Genomic DNA, 16,367 nt, shown 5'->3' with positions numbered 1-16,367 from the left:
GTGTATGCAGAGTGATGCGAAATGGGTAGATAGAGAAAACAGATATTTCTGACTTATGGAAATGCCAATTATGGACAGTTCTCAGGAACCTCGGGACTGCCTGTACTCATCTTAATGTTACATTCTTTATTTTATTTTTTTCACCCTTTTCAATATTCTTAATTGTAAAATTATCAGACTACAGTTGTAAACATTAAGACAATAATAAAATGATGTTGATTCTGCAAACTTTAATAAAAAACATGTAATCTGAGAAATTGTGAGATATTGTATGAAATTCCTCTCCCCACCATCTCAGCAAATCATTTAAATTAATAGGATTAATACCTCCACTGAATTAGTTACAGTTCAGGATCCCCTATAATCTCATGGACCAATTTCAAAGTCACGATCATGAGAACTGCAAATATGATGAAATATGTCGTCAAGAAGTGCTGGAACCGTGCTATATTTTTGCTGAATTTTACTCTACTTCATCTTGCATTGTAACCAAATCATAATAACATCTTAGCTTTTAGTTAAAGAAAACTAAGATAGAAGAAAATAGATCCAATTGTATAAATATTAGCTAACAGATGTTCCGTGGTCATTGGGAATGGAAAGAGTGTGTGTATTTTTCCTGTTGAGAATTAAGCTATAACCTACATTAGATTATAGCTTAATGTATCACACATTAATAGGTAACAGTCAGAGTAGACCTCTAACTATTTTTTGGCAATGCATGCAAAGGTATATGTTTTTGACACGCATGGTGTCTTATGGCAGATACGTTTCACATATGTGATTTCATCTCAGTGCATCAGTATAAGGTTGCAAGAAATGTCAGGGTCATTAGCAAGCTACACTTGTTTTGTGTCATTTTTTGTTGACAACTGAAACTCATAAAAGCTAATCCAGAAGTACACAACATATTAGAACAAATATGTAATGAATCACTGGACCTGCTGGCATGGAAAAACCAAAATACATAATCTGCAAATGATCCATCGGATGGGTATCTTATCCAAGTAGTCTGTAGGACTGTTGAAGTGGGACAGCCCTGCGTATTAATGAAAGTACAGGGGTGAAAATCCTGTTGTTTTGTGCAAAGTACACATATAGGTGTACTATGATTGTGAATGTTGATTCAACAGCTTAAATGCACTATTCTTTTAAGAAACAGCAACTTACAAAATAATGCACATTTGGTTCTCCTGTAAAACATTTTTCATCCAAAGTGGTATACTTGCTCAGAGGGGACTAGCCACAAGGGACAAAAAACAAACTGCTGGAAGAACTCAGTGGGTCGAGCAGCATCTGTGGAGGCAAAAAGATGGTCAACATTTTGGGCTGAAACCCTGCATTCAGACTGAGATTATAGAGGGAAGATAGTCAATATAAAGAAGTGAGAGGCAGGAGTGAGGCAAGAGTGAGGTGATAGGTGGAGGGAGATGATGGGCAAATGGAGCCAGATGACAGAAGCTAGTGAACAAAAGGATAGAGAACCTAGCTGGACAGGTAGGAGTGGGAAAGAAACACTGGGGGTGTGGGTTACCTAAAATTGGAAAATTCAATGTTCATAACATTGGGTTGTAGACTAGTCAAGTGGAATATGAGGCGCTGTTCTTCTTGTCTGTATTTGGCTTCACCCTGGCAGTGGCAAAGGCCGACGACAGACAAGTTGGGGAGGGGAGATGAAATGGCTTGCAACTGGAAGCTTGGTTTGGTTGTTGTGGTTCAAATGCTCTGCAAAACAATTATCTAGTCTGCACTTGGTCTCACTGATGTAGAGAAGGCCACATTGAGAGCACCAAACGAAGGAGACAAAGTTGGAGGAAATGTATGTGAATCTCTACCTCACCTGGATGGGCTGTTTCGGTCCCTGAATGGTGTTAGGGAGGAGGTATAGTGTTGCACCTCCTATGGTTGCAGGGGAAAGTGCCAGGGGATGGGGGGAGTTGATGAAGAGGGATGAGCAGAATAGGGAGTCATGGAAAGAGTGGTCCCTGAGGAAATCAGAAAAGGGGGAGGGGGGGGGAAGATGTGACTGGTGGTGGGATCCTGTTGCAGCTGGTGGAAATGACAAAGGATGATATGCTGGATGCACAGGCTGGTGGAGTGGAAGGTGAAGACCATGGGAACTCTATCTCTGTTCTGTCTGTGTGGGAGAAAGGGGGAGAACAGATAGTGAAATGCTGGTGAGGGCTCCATCAGCTATACTAGAGGGGTAGCCATGTTTCCTGAAAAAGGTGGACATTTCAGAAATTCTTGAAAAGGAAGCTTTCTCTTGAGAATGGATTCGGCGGTGACAGAGAAGCTGAGAGAAAGGGATGGCACCCTTACAGGAGACAGGGTGGGAGGAGGTGAAGTCGAGATAGCTGTTGGATTCAGTGGGTCGATAGTTATTATCAGTAGGTAGTTTGTCTCCTGAGCTGGAGACAGAGAGATCCAGAACATGGGGAGAAGTGTCAAAAATGGTCCAAATGAACTTGACGGCAGGGTGGAAGTTAGTAGCAACAGTGATAAAACTGATGAGTTCTGCAAAAGTGCCTTGATTTTTTCAGACAGCTGGATAACATCAAAGTGAGTTTCCTTTCTGCAAAACATGCAGCTGGCATTAAATTGAACTACCGCAGTTGCTGGATACTGGAAATGAAAAATAAAAAGTGCTGGAAACACTCAGCAGGTCAGGCTGCATTCTGTAGAGAGAGAACAGAGTTCACCTTTTAGGTCAATGACCCTTCATCAGAACTGATGAAGGTTCATTGACCTGAAAGGACGACTCTGTTGCTCTCTCTCCACAGAATGCAAGCTGACTTGATCTGTGTTTTCAGCAATTTTCTTTTTATTTCAGCTTGTATTTAAATTGCTGCCATTTACATTGATAGCACCTTCCTCTGAGCAAATCACATGAGCAGCCTCCTGAAACCTTTAGGTCTCACAAGCAAAATAAACTCAGATTTAGATAGGATTGTCATTTATAAAGGTGAACAAGAATCACAAGGTTCACTGGAATTCTTTTGAGGATCATTTAAACATATTTTTAAATGGTCCAAAGATTAACCAGTAATAACAGGGCACGATGGTTTTTGTTAAAATATATTTACAGTATTTTACATCTTGCCCTCTAGTCTGAAAAAAGGAAGTGGACAGGTTACACTGAGCTGAGCACTTCCCCAATCTGCAACGTTTCTGCCCTTGTCTTCCTGCTTCTCCTCACCATCTTTTCAGGGCCTGGCTCATGCCGTAGATTTTCATGGAGTACAGTATGCATAAGTCACCATTTGTACCCAATCAATTTCAATCATTATGTGAACCATGCCAAGTTTTGCATCCTGAATGTCTTGAATGGCACTGGGATTCTACATAGGGGTTCATATTTACATATCAATCATATCTGAGGTGGAAAATTTAAAACCCACACATCAATTTCTTTCTCAAACTATTAAGAAACACTTTTGATTCCTGGAAAATGTGCATTTAATGATTTTATCAGTAATTGCAAAGCACGATATGTTCACTAACACATTCTAGGGGCGCAATACGCCACTAACACATTCTGGAAACAAAGAAGACTGTCTGCACACTTGCTAATTATGATGAATACACTCAGTGGTGTCTTGTCTTCATGAAATATCACGATGAACCATTTAGATAGTCTCCAGCTGAAGCTGTATACTTCTCTTGCTATGCAGATACATTGGTGATCAATGTGACCCTGTATTGACCCTATTTTTGAGCTGTTATGTTGAAGGATGCAGTAGGATTTAGTACATTGAGCATTTTTACTTCTGCTTAAAGTGCCATTGAAATGCACCCTCTTTGTACACTATTGTCTGATGAAAGAAAAGTTTAATTTCAATTGTGTGTCACAATGTTGAACAAAGAGCAAGCTTGCATAGAACCCAAATATAGCACGCTGGTACAAGATTGGAGTCAGGATGCTTCCTCCAAACCAAACACAGGCAGCAACTGGAAGGAATCTTGCCTCAGGGATCTGAGGTGGAGTCCCAGCACAAAAACTGGATATCCTAAGAGGAACAGTGAAATCGGGACTGCTCTAGAGCTGACAACTCTAAGCAGCCAAGAGAAAAATTATACCCAAAGGTTGACCAATACTCTGGCAACTAGTGCTAGAGAAACCCGGGTACTTATGCTAGGCCCCTAATGGGGCTCAGGTGTGTGTTGTTATGCAATTAGTCTTGCAGGGAATCCATGTGCTGCCCAACAAGGCATCATCAATGGAGCTGAATCGAAGCCAGTACTCAGAAACATGGTATTGCGTCTTTCTTGACTTCCAGATATCCTAAATCAAGTTACAGGCAATGGAGTTATTGTTGATGTAGATTTACTATTGTGATGTAGAGAATATGGCAGCCAATTTGTGCATAGAAAAGTCCCACAACACAAGTAGCAAAGTGATAATGGCCAGATAATCTGTTTCTGGTGGTACTGATTGGGGATGAACATTGGCAAATACATTGGGGATAACACTTCGGCTTTTCTAGGAAATAATGCCTTGGAATTTTTTATGTCACCTTGACAGTGCAGATGGGGGGGGGGTGGATTAATTTCTAATCTGAAAAATTGCACTTCTGACAGTGCAACACTTCCTCAGCACTGCACCTGAGTGGCAGCTAGATTCTCGTGCTCAAGTCTCAAGTGGGAATTGAATCCACAACCTTCTGAGTCAGAGATAAATCTGCAACCGACTGAGCAGAAGTTGATGCTGTCAGTTAAGACCACGTAAGTAACTCTGACAGGGCTGATCTTTATTTGGTTAGTATTTGTCTTGAGGCCAGTCTCCTGTTCGTCTTGATTCTCCTCTAAGAAGTAAGCAGCAAGCAGCACTGCATTGTCCTCTTTTCACAACTTAAACTCTATCGAATTCCTCCAGGGGAAAAAAATATATAGGTTTCTGGAAATGAGACCCTTGTAAAGTTTGCATGTTTCCTGTGACTTGCTACTTACCAAAGAGTTAATGAGCAAAATCACTATCTATGTAGAAAAGAAGATCACTCTGTTTATTTATGAAATGCAGTTAATATTTGCGAGGGCATACATTGGACCTGCTACAAGAGTTATTACAATTAATTGTGCGGGAGAAAATAATGAATTTGACCGTGCTTACATTTTTCCCAGTAGTTCTGTAGAGAACTGCTGGCTAACTCTTGTTCACTGTTCAGCTTGTCTCTGGTTTCTGGCACATGTGTGCTTTGAAATGCAGTAGTTGGAGATGAGTTGGCAGTCAGAGACATGCACAACTGATCTCCAACTCCACTGTTTGACTCACCGCTAACTCCGGCAATGGAGCAGTGATGTGCTGAGGCAAGGGGATGGATGCACTTTGCACCTGGTTCCTCTGTTTTACTCCAGGGAGGGCTGACAGAAGAACAGTCATCGGAGTGTGTTCACCAGCCCTGTGACAAAAGGTATGTGAATTTTACTTTATGTTAATCTTGTTAATTACTTATCACCATTTTAAGATGTTTTGTTATTAATTTTTAAATGTTTTTAACTTTTCTGCACTATTCGTTTATTAACCAGGTCAGATGATGAATAACTTGAATGAAAAAGAATAAATCAATGTACAATCAATATGGACCAAATACGAAGACTGAACTTGATGAATTTATAGTACCCTAGCTTGTGTTAGAAGATGCAGGTTCAATGTCTACACAGAATTTAATTATGTAAATAAAGGTTAGCAAAATGACTATTGATAAAATGTTGCCATTGAAAAAAATGATTGAGGAAAAGTTTTTTTATAAGATTATGTTAGTCACATGTACATCGAAACACACAGTGAAATGCATCTTTGCGTAGAATGTTCTGGGGGCAGCCCACAGGTGAGTGACGAAAGATGCCAAATAAAAAGAAATTTCTTCACTCAGTGAGCAGTCATGACCTGGAATACACTGCTTTGAAAGTATGATGGAAGCCAATTTAGTAGCCAAAAGAAAATTACAGACATATCTGAGGGAGGAAAAATAACTGGAATGCAGGGAAAGAGCTACGGAATAGGACTGGCTGAATTCCTCTTGTAGAGAGTTAGCTCTGGCTTAATAGACTGAATGGCTTCCTTCCATGCTGTAATGATTAAGAACATGATAGTACATCTAATAAATGTATGTTCTCCTTTTTCTACTTTCTTAAATTCAGTGTGGGTGAGTTGAAATTCAGCTTAGATGATATCCTCTAACATAATAGGGCAGATCATGCTTGATTAAGCCTGTTGCCTGCACTTGTCGCCGCTTCCCCCACCCCGCTCCCAACATCACGTTTTCCTTTTGGGGTTTTGTGGGATTGACTGAAGCTGCAGCTATCCTGTGAGGCGGAGATGGCTGTGAGAGGAAGTTTAGTCTTGAGCAATGGATCCTGAAGCCCAGCTCCCTGACCACCCTTCTTATCTGTTGACAGCTTACTGCTGTCAAAGGTCTCTTTAAGTGGTTTTAAATATCTCTGATAAACAGAGACATATAAAAACAGTTCCAATAGACTTAAATAAGTAAGTAATTATTAACAAAATAAGAAATAAAGATAATCAATGTACTCTTAAATACTTTCATCAGTTCGGCTTTAAATAAAGGTAATAAAGATAAAAGAAAATAAAGAAAAACAAAGAAGCCATTAACCTGCAAGTACATTTGTAACAAGATTGGTGACTCATACAAAAGAATGTGTTGGGTCTACTTACGCCAGCTCTCATTGGCATAAAGCTGATGGGCCTGAGGCATGAAGTGCATCCAGCCACTCAGTTGAGGAGATTTCTCTTTTACCGCTGGACTTGGTGGATGAAGACATTAATGAGTGGGAGATGTGGAAGTCAAAATATAGGGGTAGAAGTCAAAGACCAGCTGACCACAAGGAGAAAGTTTGCAGCAGTCCTCTGTGGAGTCACCTAATGATATGGAATATCAGACTGGAGCTTAACACGTGTCGATTATTACTGCCCATTGTCTGGTGCCATTGATGTTGAATTTCCTAGTAATCCCAAAGTCACTTCCTGTTCTCTATCACATGGCTTCAAATGGTAATGGCACCAGATATGTGGCACCATAACAGGAAAGATAAGAATTGTAAAGTAACTTACCACCTTATCTACCTTATGCACCATATTTAGAATGTTTTTATTAAAAATAAGAATGTAATTTAATCTGCGGTCAGAGATAAATATTCACAAAGAGATTACCACATTAGTCTTGTGTAAAAATGCAAACAAACTGTGTGTACGATGCATGATGTTGACATTCTTATTAACGTTTAACATTAATAACCAAGTTTGAATTTTTCAAAACTCCTTGTTTCCTATTCTTTCTTCAGAGTTTTACATTGTATCCTAAGTCATCAAAAAAAAACCCTTACTAAATTCCCTATTGTGACAGTCCATCACATTGACCTCCATAGGCACTTAACCCTTTACATACAGTTTTCAGGTCCTTGGTCTTGTTTACAATTCATTCAATGACCTTGTTTTAGCATATCTCTTCAATATCCTTCTCATGCAGTCTATCTCACATTCTCTGGTCTTCTCATATTGGTCTATTGTGAGTCCTGGTTTTGGGGTCACTGTTGATGGCCGAATAAATTCTTGGAGGTTTCATCAATAGGAACAATTGTTTTTCATCATTCTCTTAGTTAGCCAACATCCCTTACTCCATTTTTTAAAATTACTAATAAGCAGAGGTGTTCAAAAATGAAAAAGAACACATTTTTTGAATGGCCATTTTGATGACTTTCCTTTTCTCCAGAACTTACAGCAGTTTCCAGGAAATTAGTTTCCAGAAGTTCCAGGATAACGCTGCAGCTTTGACAATTCGAGTTCCATCTTCCTAATTTGCATGAAATAGTCAAATATCGTGACTTTGAGGAGCCTTCTCACAGGGTCAATGATCCTACTTAACTGAAAATTATTGTTGTTAATTTGCCAGCCCTCCCTAATGTAAAGCTGAAAAGCCAGATGTTCCCTCCACTGATACCATGTAAAATGTGTGAAATGTTAGGAAACATTCTGCTGTATGAAATATGTTTAAATTGATGATGATACACAACTTTGATCTTATTGCTGGCTTCAAAACAGCCCAGTCAATAGGACAGATCTTGTGTTTTAAGCTTTGCTTTACTTAGACTGAAAATCCACAGGGGAAAAGAAACATATACCTGCTATGTTTGAGATATTTGATCATTTGGTTCTTCAGAACAAGATTTGGATATTTTACCTGTGATGTTTGAGATTTTTAATCATTTGTTTCTTCATAACAGTAATTTGGAATGAATTATGTCTAGCTGTTATGTTTTAAAGGAAACTGAATTAACACATTTAATGCTGGCCATAGATTGCATTTTTGAATTTGCCAGGTGAGTCAAAATGCTGTTGTTCACTGCCTGACATAAACTCAATAAATGAGGGTATATTTTCTCATCCTAGACCAAGAAAGTCAATATGGTACCTATTCTTGTTAATAATAGCAGCTGCTTTCCATAAAACCACATCAACCAGGGGAAAGTTGCACTTGTTTTATTGAACTGCTCAAAGGGACTTCCCTCCAAGTATGAGTGACTATCAGGAATATTGGACGAAGGAGGAAAACCCCAACTATCACAAGCTCATTGTTAGTCATGAACAGAAAGGCAAGCAGATGTGCTTTTAGTATTTTTCTTGCTCTGATGGGAGGTTCTACGGTTAATTGATACAAAGTCAAATTTGATTACATCTGTTAACCTCTACATTTTCTTGCACCCTGTTAAATAAAGCCTTTCCCACTCATTGCTTCAGTCCACCTTAGTAGAAATTGGAAAAGTGCAAGTTTCGGCTTGTATCAGAATTTGCTACCATGATGATAAAAAAGCTCTAAGAGTTGAATCGAGTTGGCTGGTCTGCTTTTACTCTTCAGCTTGTCTTGGACTTTTGCACATACTCGGCCAAATGTGGAGGTCTGAGATAATCTGAAGGTCAGTCATTCCCTACAGCTCTGACACAGTACTCACAATTGAGTCCAGCAATGGAGCACCCTTGAACACTTTATGTCAGGGAAGGCTGCAAATAAACACCTTTTGAATGGGGCTGCCAAACCCATGGGAAAATTTAAGTGCAAGTAAATATTTGCATGATTTTATTTTAAAGTTTGTGATCTTCTGTTAGTGTTTGAAGGCATTTTTAATTATATGTATTTTTAAAATCTTTTTTGTCTCTTTTAAATGTCTCATAGTCATTTAAAAAGAATTAAATTTAAAAGAATTAAATTTAAAGTAGTTCAAAGGCCTTCAACATCAGGAACACTTAAAGGCTGTTAAACTGCTCTAGGTTTGGCCTCAGCAGTGCAATGCCTGAGGCCTACTTATTTCTTGGAGTCCTTTCTGTCCTGTGCAATGACTCACAGGTGCAGAAGGTCAACTGGTTTGGCCCTCTGCTAAAGGTTATGTAAGACTTGCTCTGTGGGCACTTTGGGCAGATTCCAGAATAATCCAGTCCAATGGCACTCTTCATTCTTTACTCAAAAATGGTATAGGAATTTTAGATGAGAATTAGATGCAGGGGTAAATGCAAATATCCAGAAGTTTCTGTTTGAGTTTGCTTCCCAAAAACGAAACCTCGCTGTCTGCCTCATTGTCGAAATCCACTGAATAGTATGAAGTTTTGGAGTTTGTGTGGTAGGCATATATTAAATTTCCACACAGAGTTATATCTTGCAATCTCAAATACCCTTAAATGTGGATGAAATATTATTTACTGCCCATATCTCTGACATGATATTTCATTTCTTCAGGTAATCATTTTTATGGAGCATTTTGAAAGTGTGTATGTTAAGCGAAATATTTATCTCTTTTTCATCTTTCTCACTTCTTTTTATTTTCATCTGTATGTGTTAAAATTGAATTCACCTTCCCAGTCCTTCTGCTGTTCTGTTCACAGGTCTTCAATCTGATTGGTTAAGGAGCTATGCTGTTGCTTTACCTGTTCAGTCAGATACCTTTGCTCCCTCCATTCCACTCTTCTCCCAGAAATTTAACACACAACATATTTTAAGATCTGTCGAAGCTAATGACAAGTCTAACTAATGAGATTGGATATTCTAATAAACAAAATCTGGCCCCATGTCCACTTCAGATCCCAAGTGGTTCCCACTGCCACACTTCTGAATTACACAATTGTACAATTAGATATTGGGGAGTAAGGGCACTCTCCTCAAAGAGAAATTCCCAAATCTTTTATGGGAAAGTGCCAGAATCGGGCTGGTCTCCCCTCAGCAGCAACAGCTTCATTGGAATGGAATTGCCCCCCTGAAGATCAGGGCCTGCACCTCAACATGGCACAAGTGCAACAGATTACACAAGTCTTGGGCATGCATCTTTGACCATAGGTCCATCAAGCAGTGGTCTGTATGGAATGTCCTGGAGACCATGTGGGAAAAAGAGATAGTGGATCCACTGGGATGATTCTCTGAGCAGACTGTGAAAGATATTTTGCAGGGTGCCTCATGATTAGAACTCACAAACAAGCACTAATACCTCAATTTGCTGATGGTGAGAAGAGCCTCCCCCATTAGACTCTTCATGCACAGTTGGAGTCTAAATCCCTCTGCACCCTGCCCTTGAGATGGCTGCATTATGGATGAGATGGTCGTCCACCTCCTTGTGGACTGTGTGTTTGCCAAGAGGGTCTGGGCAGGGATGCTGTGGTATTTGTAAAGGGTCAAGTTGAGCACCCGCTTAACACAAGATCCTTGCTCTCATGGTTGTTCCCAGCGATGGTACCAAGGCAAACATCAACTCGTGCTGGAAGATCATCAATTTAGTGAAAGATGACATTTGTTCAGCCCAAAACTCGCTGGCCTTCCAGTGTAAGGAGGTATATGTTGCCCGATGCTATGGACTGGCACATTCCAAGGTGCAGGAATATGTGCTGTGGAATGAACTGCAGCTTGTTGCAACACTGCAAATACTTGTGGTAAAGGGCCACAGTCTAGGATCCTGTCAGCAGTGGACATTGAAGGGCTGGGTCCTTTTAAATGCTTCACTAAGTCAGTGTTTAAGGATGAAACATTAGTGACATTCACATATTGTAAGTGAACGTATTGGATTGTATTATCGTGAATGGACATAATGACATATACCTTTTGTATTTCTGTATGTATTATGAATAAAGTATCTCTTAGGGAAAAAAAACTTTCCATTAGGCAGTCCCACATACTCCTCTGGTAGTAATTCCTACTGCCCCAAGTTTGCTTAACTCATCTGACCTACCAACCCATCAATCTTCTGAACTGAGCTGATAGCCCCTGACTCTCAATTTGCACCTCTAAAATCAACACATCTTCTGATCACCAACATTATTTTTCACTTCTGATCCTATCAGTTAAATACCAAGACACTGACCCACCAACCTCAATCAAACCCTCCCAACTTTGTCCATCCCATCCCCTGAATACCAATCCTATCCCTGACAGCCAAGGTCATTGTCTGACTCTCAACTACCAATCCTAACTACCAATCTTACCTACCCAATCTCACTGTCTGACTGCCAATCCTACTGAGTGAGACTTTCAACTCACTACCCGATGACCAATTCCAAACCACTCAGATTACCATTACTATCTCAGACCAACAATCTTAGTTATAGAGTGCCATTCTTTCCCGATTACTAATCAAAACCAGTCTGACTACCAACTTGAGTACTCAACTGTCAATTCTACTCTTGACTACCTTCCTCAGCATCTGACTACTAATCTCACTGACCAATTGCAATTTCTAAACCAAGCTACAATGATCCCTGGCAACTGATTTCCTTCCCCTCCATCCACCCACCACCACCACCGCCCCCCCCCCCCCCCGCCAAACACACATCATGGATCTCATTGCATTGACCTTCTGAACATCTGCTTTCCTTTGCATTCTCTATAATGACAAAGTGTGTAAAGGAAAGGCATTATGTGCAATGCCCACTTGTTCTCCTTAACATGCTGAGAAATTGATTGCCCCAGACAGAGAATAACTGGGAAAAGTTTGCGATATATTTGCATAACTTGCCATATAGTTTTGGTTAGCAGTATGGTTTAATTAGGAAAGCTAATGGTATGTTATTAATGGGGCATTGAATACAAACATGGAGAAGTTATGCTTCAGTTATATATAGAGTTGGAAAGACCACATCTGAAGTATAAAGTACTAGTCTCTTTATTTAAATAAGGATGTTAATGCATTGGAAGCAGTTCACAGAAGCTTTGATAGACAAATACTTGGAAAGGGCAGATTGTAATATGAGGAAAGATGGAACAGGTCAGGCATACCTGTTAGAATTTGAAAGAACGAGAAGGGGATGATTGAAACATATTTGGGTGGATGTGCAGAGGATGTTTCCTCTCGTGGGAGAATCTAAAACTAGGGGTCACTGTTTAAAAATAAGGAGTCATCCATATAACACAGAGATGAGGTGATTTTTTTTACTTTCAGAGTGTAATGAGTCTTTGAGACTAATTCAAAGGGGGATGAAGCTGAGTCTTTGGATATTCTTAAGCAGATGTTGATAGATTTTGATAAGCAAAGGGATGAAAAGTAACACATGGCATTGAGGAATGTGGAATTGATATTCAGCCATTAATTTAATTAAATGGTGGAGTAGGCTCTTGTTTCGTGTATCAGTATGATTTCTGAATCATACTGCCAGCAAACGTAATTCCATCGTTTCCAGTCAGGCCTGTGATTTGCTAGAGATGTTATTACGTTTAGAAAGCAAAACAGTACAAGAGAATTTTGAAAGCAACTGCTGTAAACATGCTAGATTGGAATCAGAATACATGTTCCTGTGACTTACCAAGAATGTCAAACAGAAATCCCCTGCCCAACGTAAACACGCATTAAATCTAAATGTCACCATAAACACCCAATTTTCACTTTCCTTTGGCCACTGCTTGAAAGTCAGCAAACCTTTAGAAAAATAAACATTCTGAGTGCCTTTATTTTGTGGTAGCTTTAAAATGCAACTTGAAGGAAGTTATAAAAGTTTCCTGGACGATATTGAGTAGGGGCCTGGTGCAATAAACGCTCACCATGTTTCTTAAGACATCAGCTCTTGTGCTTACGAGAATTTTAATGACTTGCTTGTTTGGTTTTGCAATGAACTTTTGTTTGTTTCAACAACTTGCAACGGTAGCCCGCTCCATTTAACCCCCGCAGCGCGGCCAGACTTCCCTTCCGCGTCACGACAGACCTGACAGCGGAACAAGCCCGACAACATTGCGCGACTGACTGCGGCTTCGGCCAATCGGCGGCAAAGACGTCCGCAGGGGCGGGGGGGGGCGGGACAGGAAGGAGAGACGCCGGCCAATGGACGTGGAGCGATGGTTGGAGCTCGGCGGGTCGGGCCAATCGCGGGCGAGAACACGCTGGGTAACCAGGAGAACGGACGGCCCGAGTGAAGCTCCCCCCCCCCCCCCTCTGTTCGGCAGCGCGCGCCCCGCCCGAGCTCGGTCCGAAGTTTTTAAACGGGATGGGATTTGGAACCATCTGAAGCGCGCGGAACGCAATGCCGTTGGGGCGGTAGGGGCGCGAGGCGGAGGGAGGGAGCGGGGACGGAGCGCGCCGCGCGCCCGGCGCCTCCTGCGCATTTGCCGCCGGCCCGGGGCGGGTGGCGGGGCCGACGGAGGGAAGCGCAGCAGCGGCGGCGGCGGTAGCCGGTGGTCGGCAGCAACCAGACTGGCGTCGTAACCGCGGCTGGAAGTTGCTTTTCGAACCATGAAGAAATTCTCACGCATCTCGAAGCCTGAGGGAGTGGGATATGTCGGTGCCGGAGGAGGAGGAGGAGGAGGAGGTGGTTCGGCGGGGAGCGCCGGCAACTACGTGGGCAGGGTGTTCAGCGTGGGACGTTACCAGGTGACCGTGGAGGAGCTGATCGCCGAAGGTGGGTGGGGGCGGCCTGGTGGGAGCGGGGCGCCCTGGTGGGCGGGGTGAATGAGGGTGGTCCAGGCTTGTTGGGGAGGGAGGGGGCGAAGGGTCCCCGGGGGGGGGGGGGGGGGGGGGAAGGATGGGTTGTGTTTGGGTGTTCTCTGTCCTGTCACCGGACTAATCCTCTGCCTTCCCCAGGCAGCACTTGACCTCCCCCCCCCCCAGCCCGATCACTCGTCGCACTCCAGCAAGACTCCCAGTTTTATCCCCAGCATGTATTTATTTACTTACTAATGAGTTCCTCTTAAAAGGTCAGCCAGAGGTTTAAAGTAGGGTAATGGCTCGTGGTGCTGCACTCTCTGAACTTCAGATCCTTCAACATGACACTGTCACTTCTTCCCCTCCACCCTCCTCTTTTGGTAGCCGTTTGCCCGCTTTGTTCTGGTGTGGAATTTTATTTTAATGCTGTCTTCTTTTGATCCTTAGCCAGCCGTGTGTCTTAATGTAAGTGTGACAAATTTCAGTTTTTGTTTTCTTTGCAGACCTACACATGCAAATCAAATTTACAAAAAAACTTCTACCCGTTTCTGGATTGTGTGGTGGGGGTGGGCGGCCGGCGTGTCAGTCACTGCACAATAACACAATAGTTAAACTGCTATAAACTAGAGAAATGATTTGGGTATTTTGTACGGTATGTAAGGTCTGAAGCCTGTTAAACTTACTTCAGGAGAGTTGCTACACTTCCCTCCCTGAGAACTTAAATCGCATTGAATTGCCATATCTGACGACTAGAAATTGACATTGTGCTAGAACTTTTGTGGCAAGAAGCTATGCAAGAAGTGTAACTTCTTGTGTAAAATAGCTTTTTTGCAGAATCATATGTTGTTCCAGCATTTTAGCACATATTTGTACAGTACATACAGTGACAAAAGTATATGTTACATTGTATTTCAGTCAACTAAATGTAAGCGAGCTCTTCATGAGTTATGTTACCACAAACTATATAAACAAAATTAAGAAAAAAATATTTTCATGCAACATTTTGGCAACTGCTGTGTAGAATGGCTGAACTTTGTTTTAGATTAAAGCGATTTCAGCAGTACCTTTATTTGATGCAGAAATTAGTTTATAGTTAACCAAGCTGCTGTGAAAACTTGGCATACTATTCAATCCTAAGCTTTCAACTTCATTTCTTCCGCACTGTTTATTTTTGCTGCACCATAAATGTGGCTGAGACCTGCATTTGTATCTTTGTCTCACACCCCCATATTTGTCCCTACAACTGATTCCTTTCAAAGCTTTTCAGCTGGCCTACCACCATCCATGCACGCACTTAAGTTGTAGTGCACCTACACTCTGCTTTCTGTATCTGCACACTTGACCACAACACCGCCTCAGTAATGTATATTTTGTTCCTTTTGCCCAATCAATCAGATGAAATTCTCGGTCTTGATTTTAGCACCTCAGATACATTTACCCATCCGAGTAATATTCTAGAATTCCCTCCACAAATCCTCTGCACCTTTTAAGATCTTCTTGACCAAACTTGCTTACTCTTGTACTGTCCTTTGTTTACTAGGTGTTGGCTTCTTATCTCTCGGAATGTATCTTGGATTATTTATATTAACCATATTGTTAATGCAGGGTATTAGTGTTATAATGTGATGACCTGATTTGCACACATTGATTAGGACTGATTTGAAAATGTTAGTCATTTTTCCAAAGTGATCCACCTAGTGTTAAGAAGTTTTATCGTCTCTCTTGAATTATGCAGAGTTTCAATGGAAAATTTGCAGTTGACGATGTAGCCTGCTACTTGGGTTTTTATGTGAAAAGGGGAAAGCCCCTTGCTGTTTTTCTTCATCAACCAAGCTCAACTTTGAATATCCATCAGTGATGTCAAGCTGTTTATTTGCTGCCTCACTGGATGAGTTTAAGTTTTGATTTTGGATTTTCAACTTGGTCACTTTCTCCTTTTGTCCATTTGTGTTCAGCATGTAACAAAGAATCTAGATTTTTATTTTTGCCGAGTTTACCTTTGAGAGCAAAAACATTTTGATATTTTAATTTTATGGGTTATCATAAATGTATTCTGAGAAGTAAGAGCAAGGCAGAGGAACTGACTAAACTTGAAACTTAACTGCTGATAAAGGGACAGCTAGCCATTAGTGAGCATTTAATGCTTGAAAAGCACCTGATAAAGGGATCATTTTTCGCAGCACAGTGTGACCCAAGGCACAATTTGTTATCTTAATGTAGACTTGAAATGTTGTAGCTTTTATATTGCTGCTAATGTCAATTAGTATCAAATATTGTACAGATGCAACTGAATGATTTAAAAAATACAGCTTTAGAAAGCTGTTCTTCAGAGAAGCTTGCCATGGAGCCCTCACTCCCCCAGACTCTAGTCCTGCTTAAATGTCTTCCCCCAATTCCTGCCAGATCCCTTGCCTCCCTGGTTTCATTCCCACACCAGACTTTCCTCCCAATCAAACCCCTCGCCCCAT

The 16,367-nt window shown here is 41.2% G+C and overlaps 1 protein-coding gene across 4 annotated transcripts in view; it reads left to right on the top strand.

Annotated features, from left to right (window-relative positions):
- The first annotated feature begins 13,361 nt into the window (after positions 1-13,361).
- bmp2k (BMP2 inducible kinase) overlaps positions 13,362-16,367 on the top strand; it is a 59,905-nt gene continuing 56,899 nt past the window's right edge. For 2 of the 4 annotated variants that reach the window (XM_052044301.1, XM_052044293.1), the window contains exon 1: positions 13,362-13,876. In XM_052044301.1, the coding sequence (XP_051900261.1) occupies positions 13,711-13,876 (166 nt within the window). In that variant the 5' untranslated portion in view covers positions 13,362-13,710. Of the gene's footprint in view, positions 13,877-14,346; positions 14,365-16,367 lie in introns of those variants that run through there. The other 2 variants (XM_052044318.1, XM_052044310.1) reach the window with 2 other exon arrangements.

This window comes from Pristis pectinata, chromosome 2 (assembly GCF_009764475.1).
Source record: "Pristis pectinata isolate sPriPec2 chromosome 2, sPriPec2.1.pri, whole genome shotgun sequence".
NCBI classification, from domain to species: domain Eukaryota; kingdom Metazoa; phylum Chordata; class Chondrichthyes; order Rhinopristiformes; family Pristidae; genus Pristis; species Pristis pectinata.
This window is presented reverse-complemented; position numbering and strand designations above follow the sequence as displayed.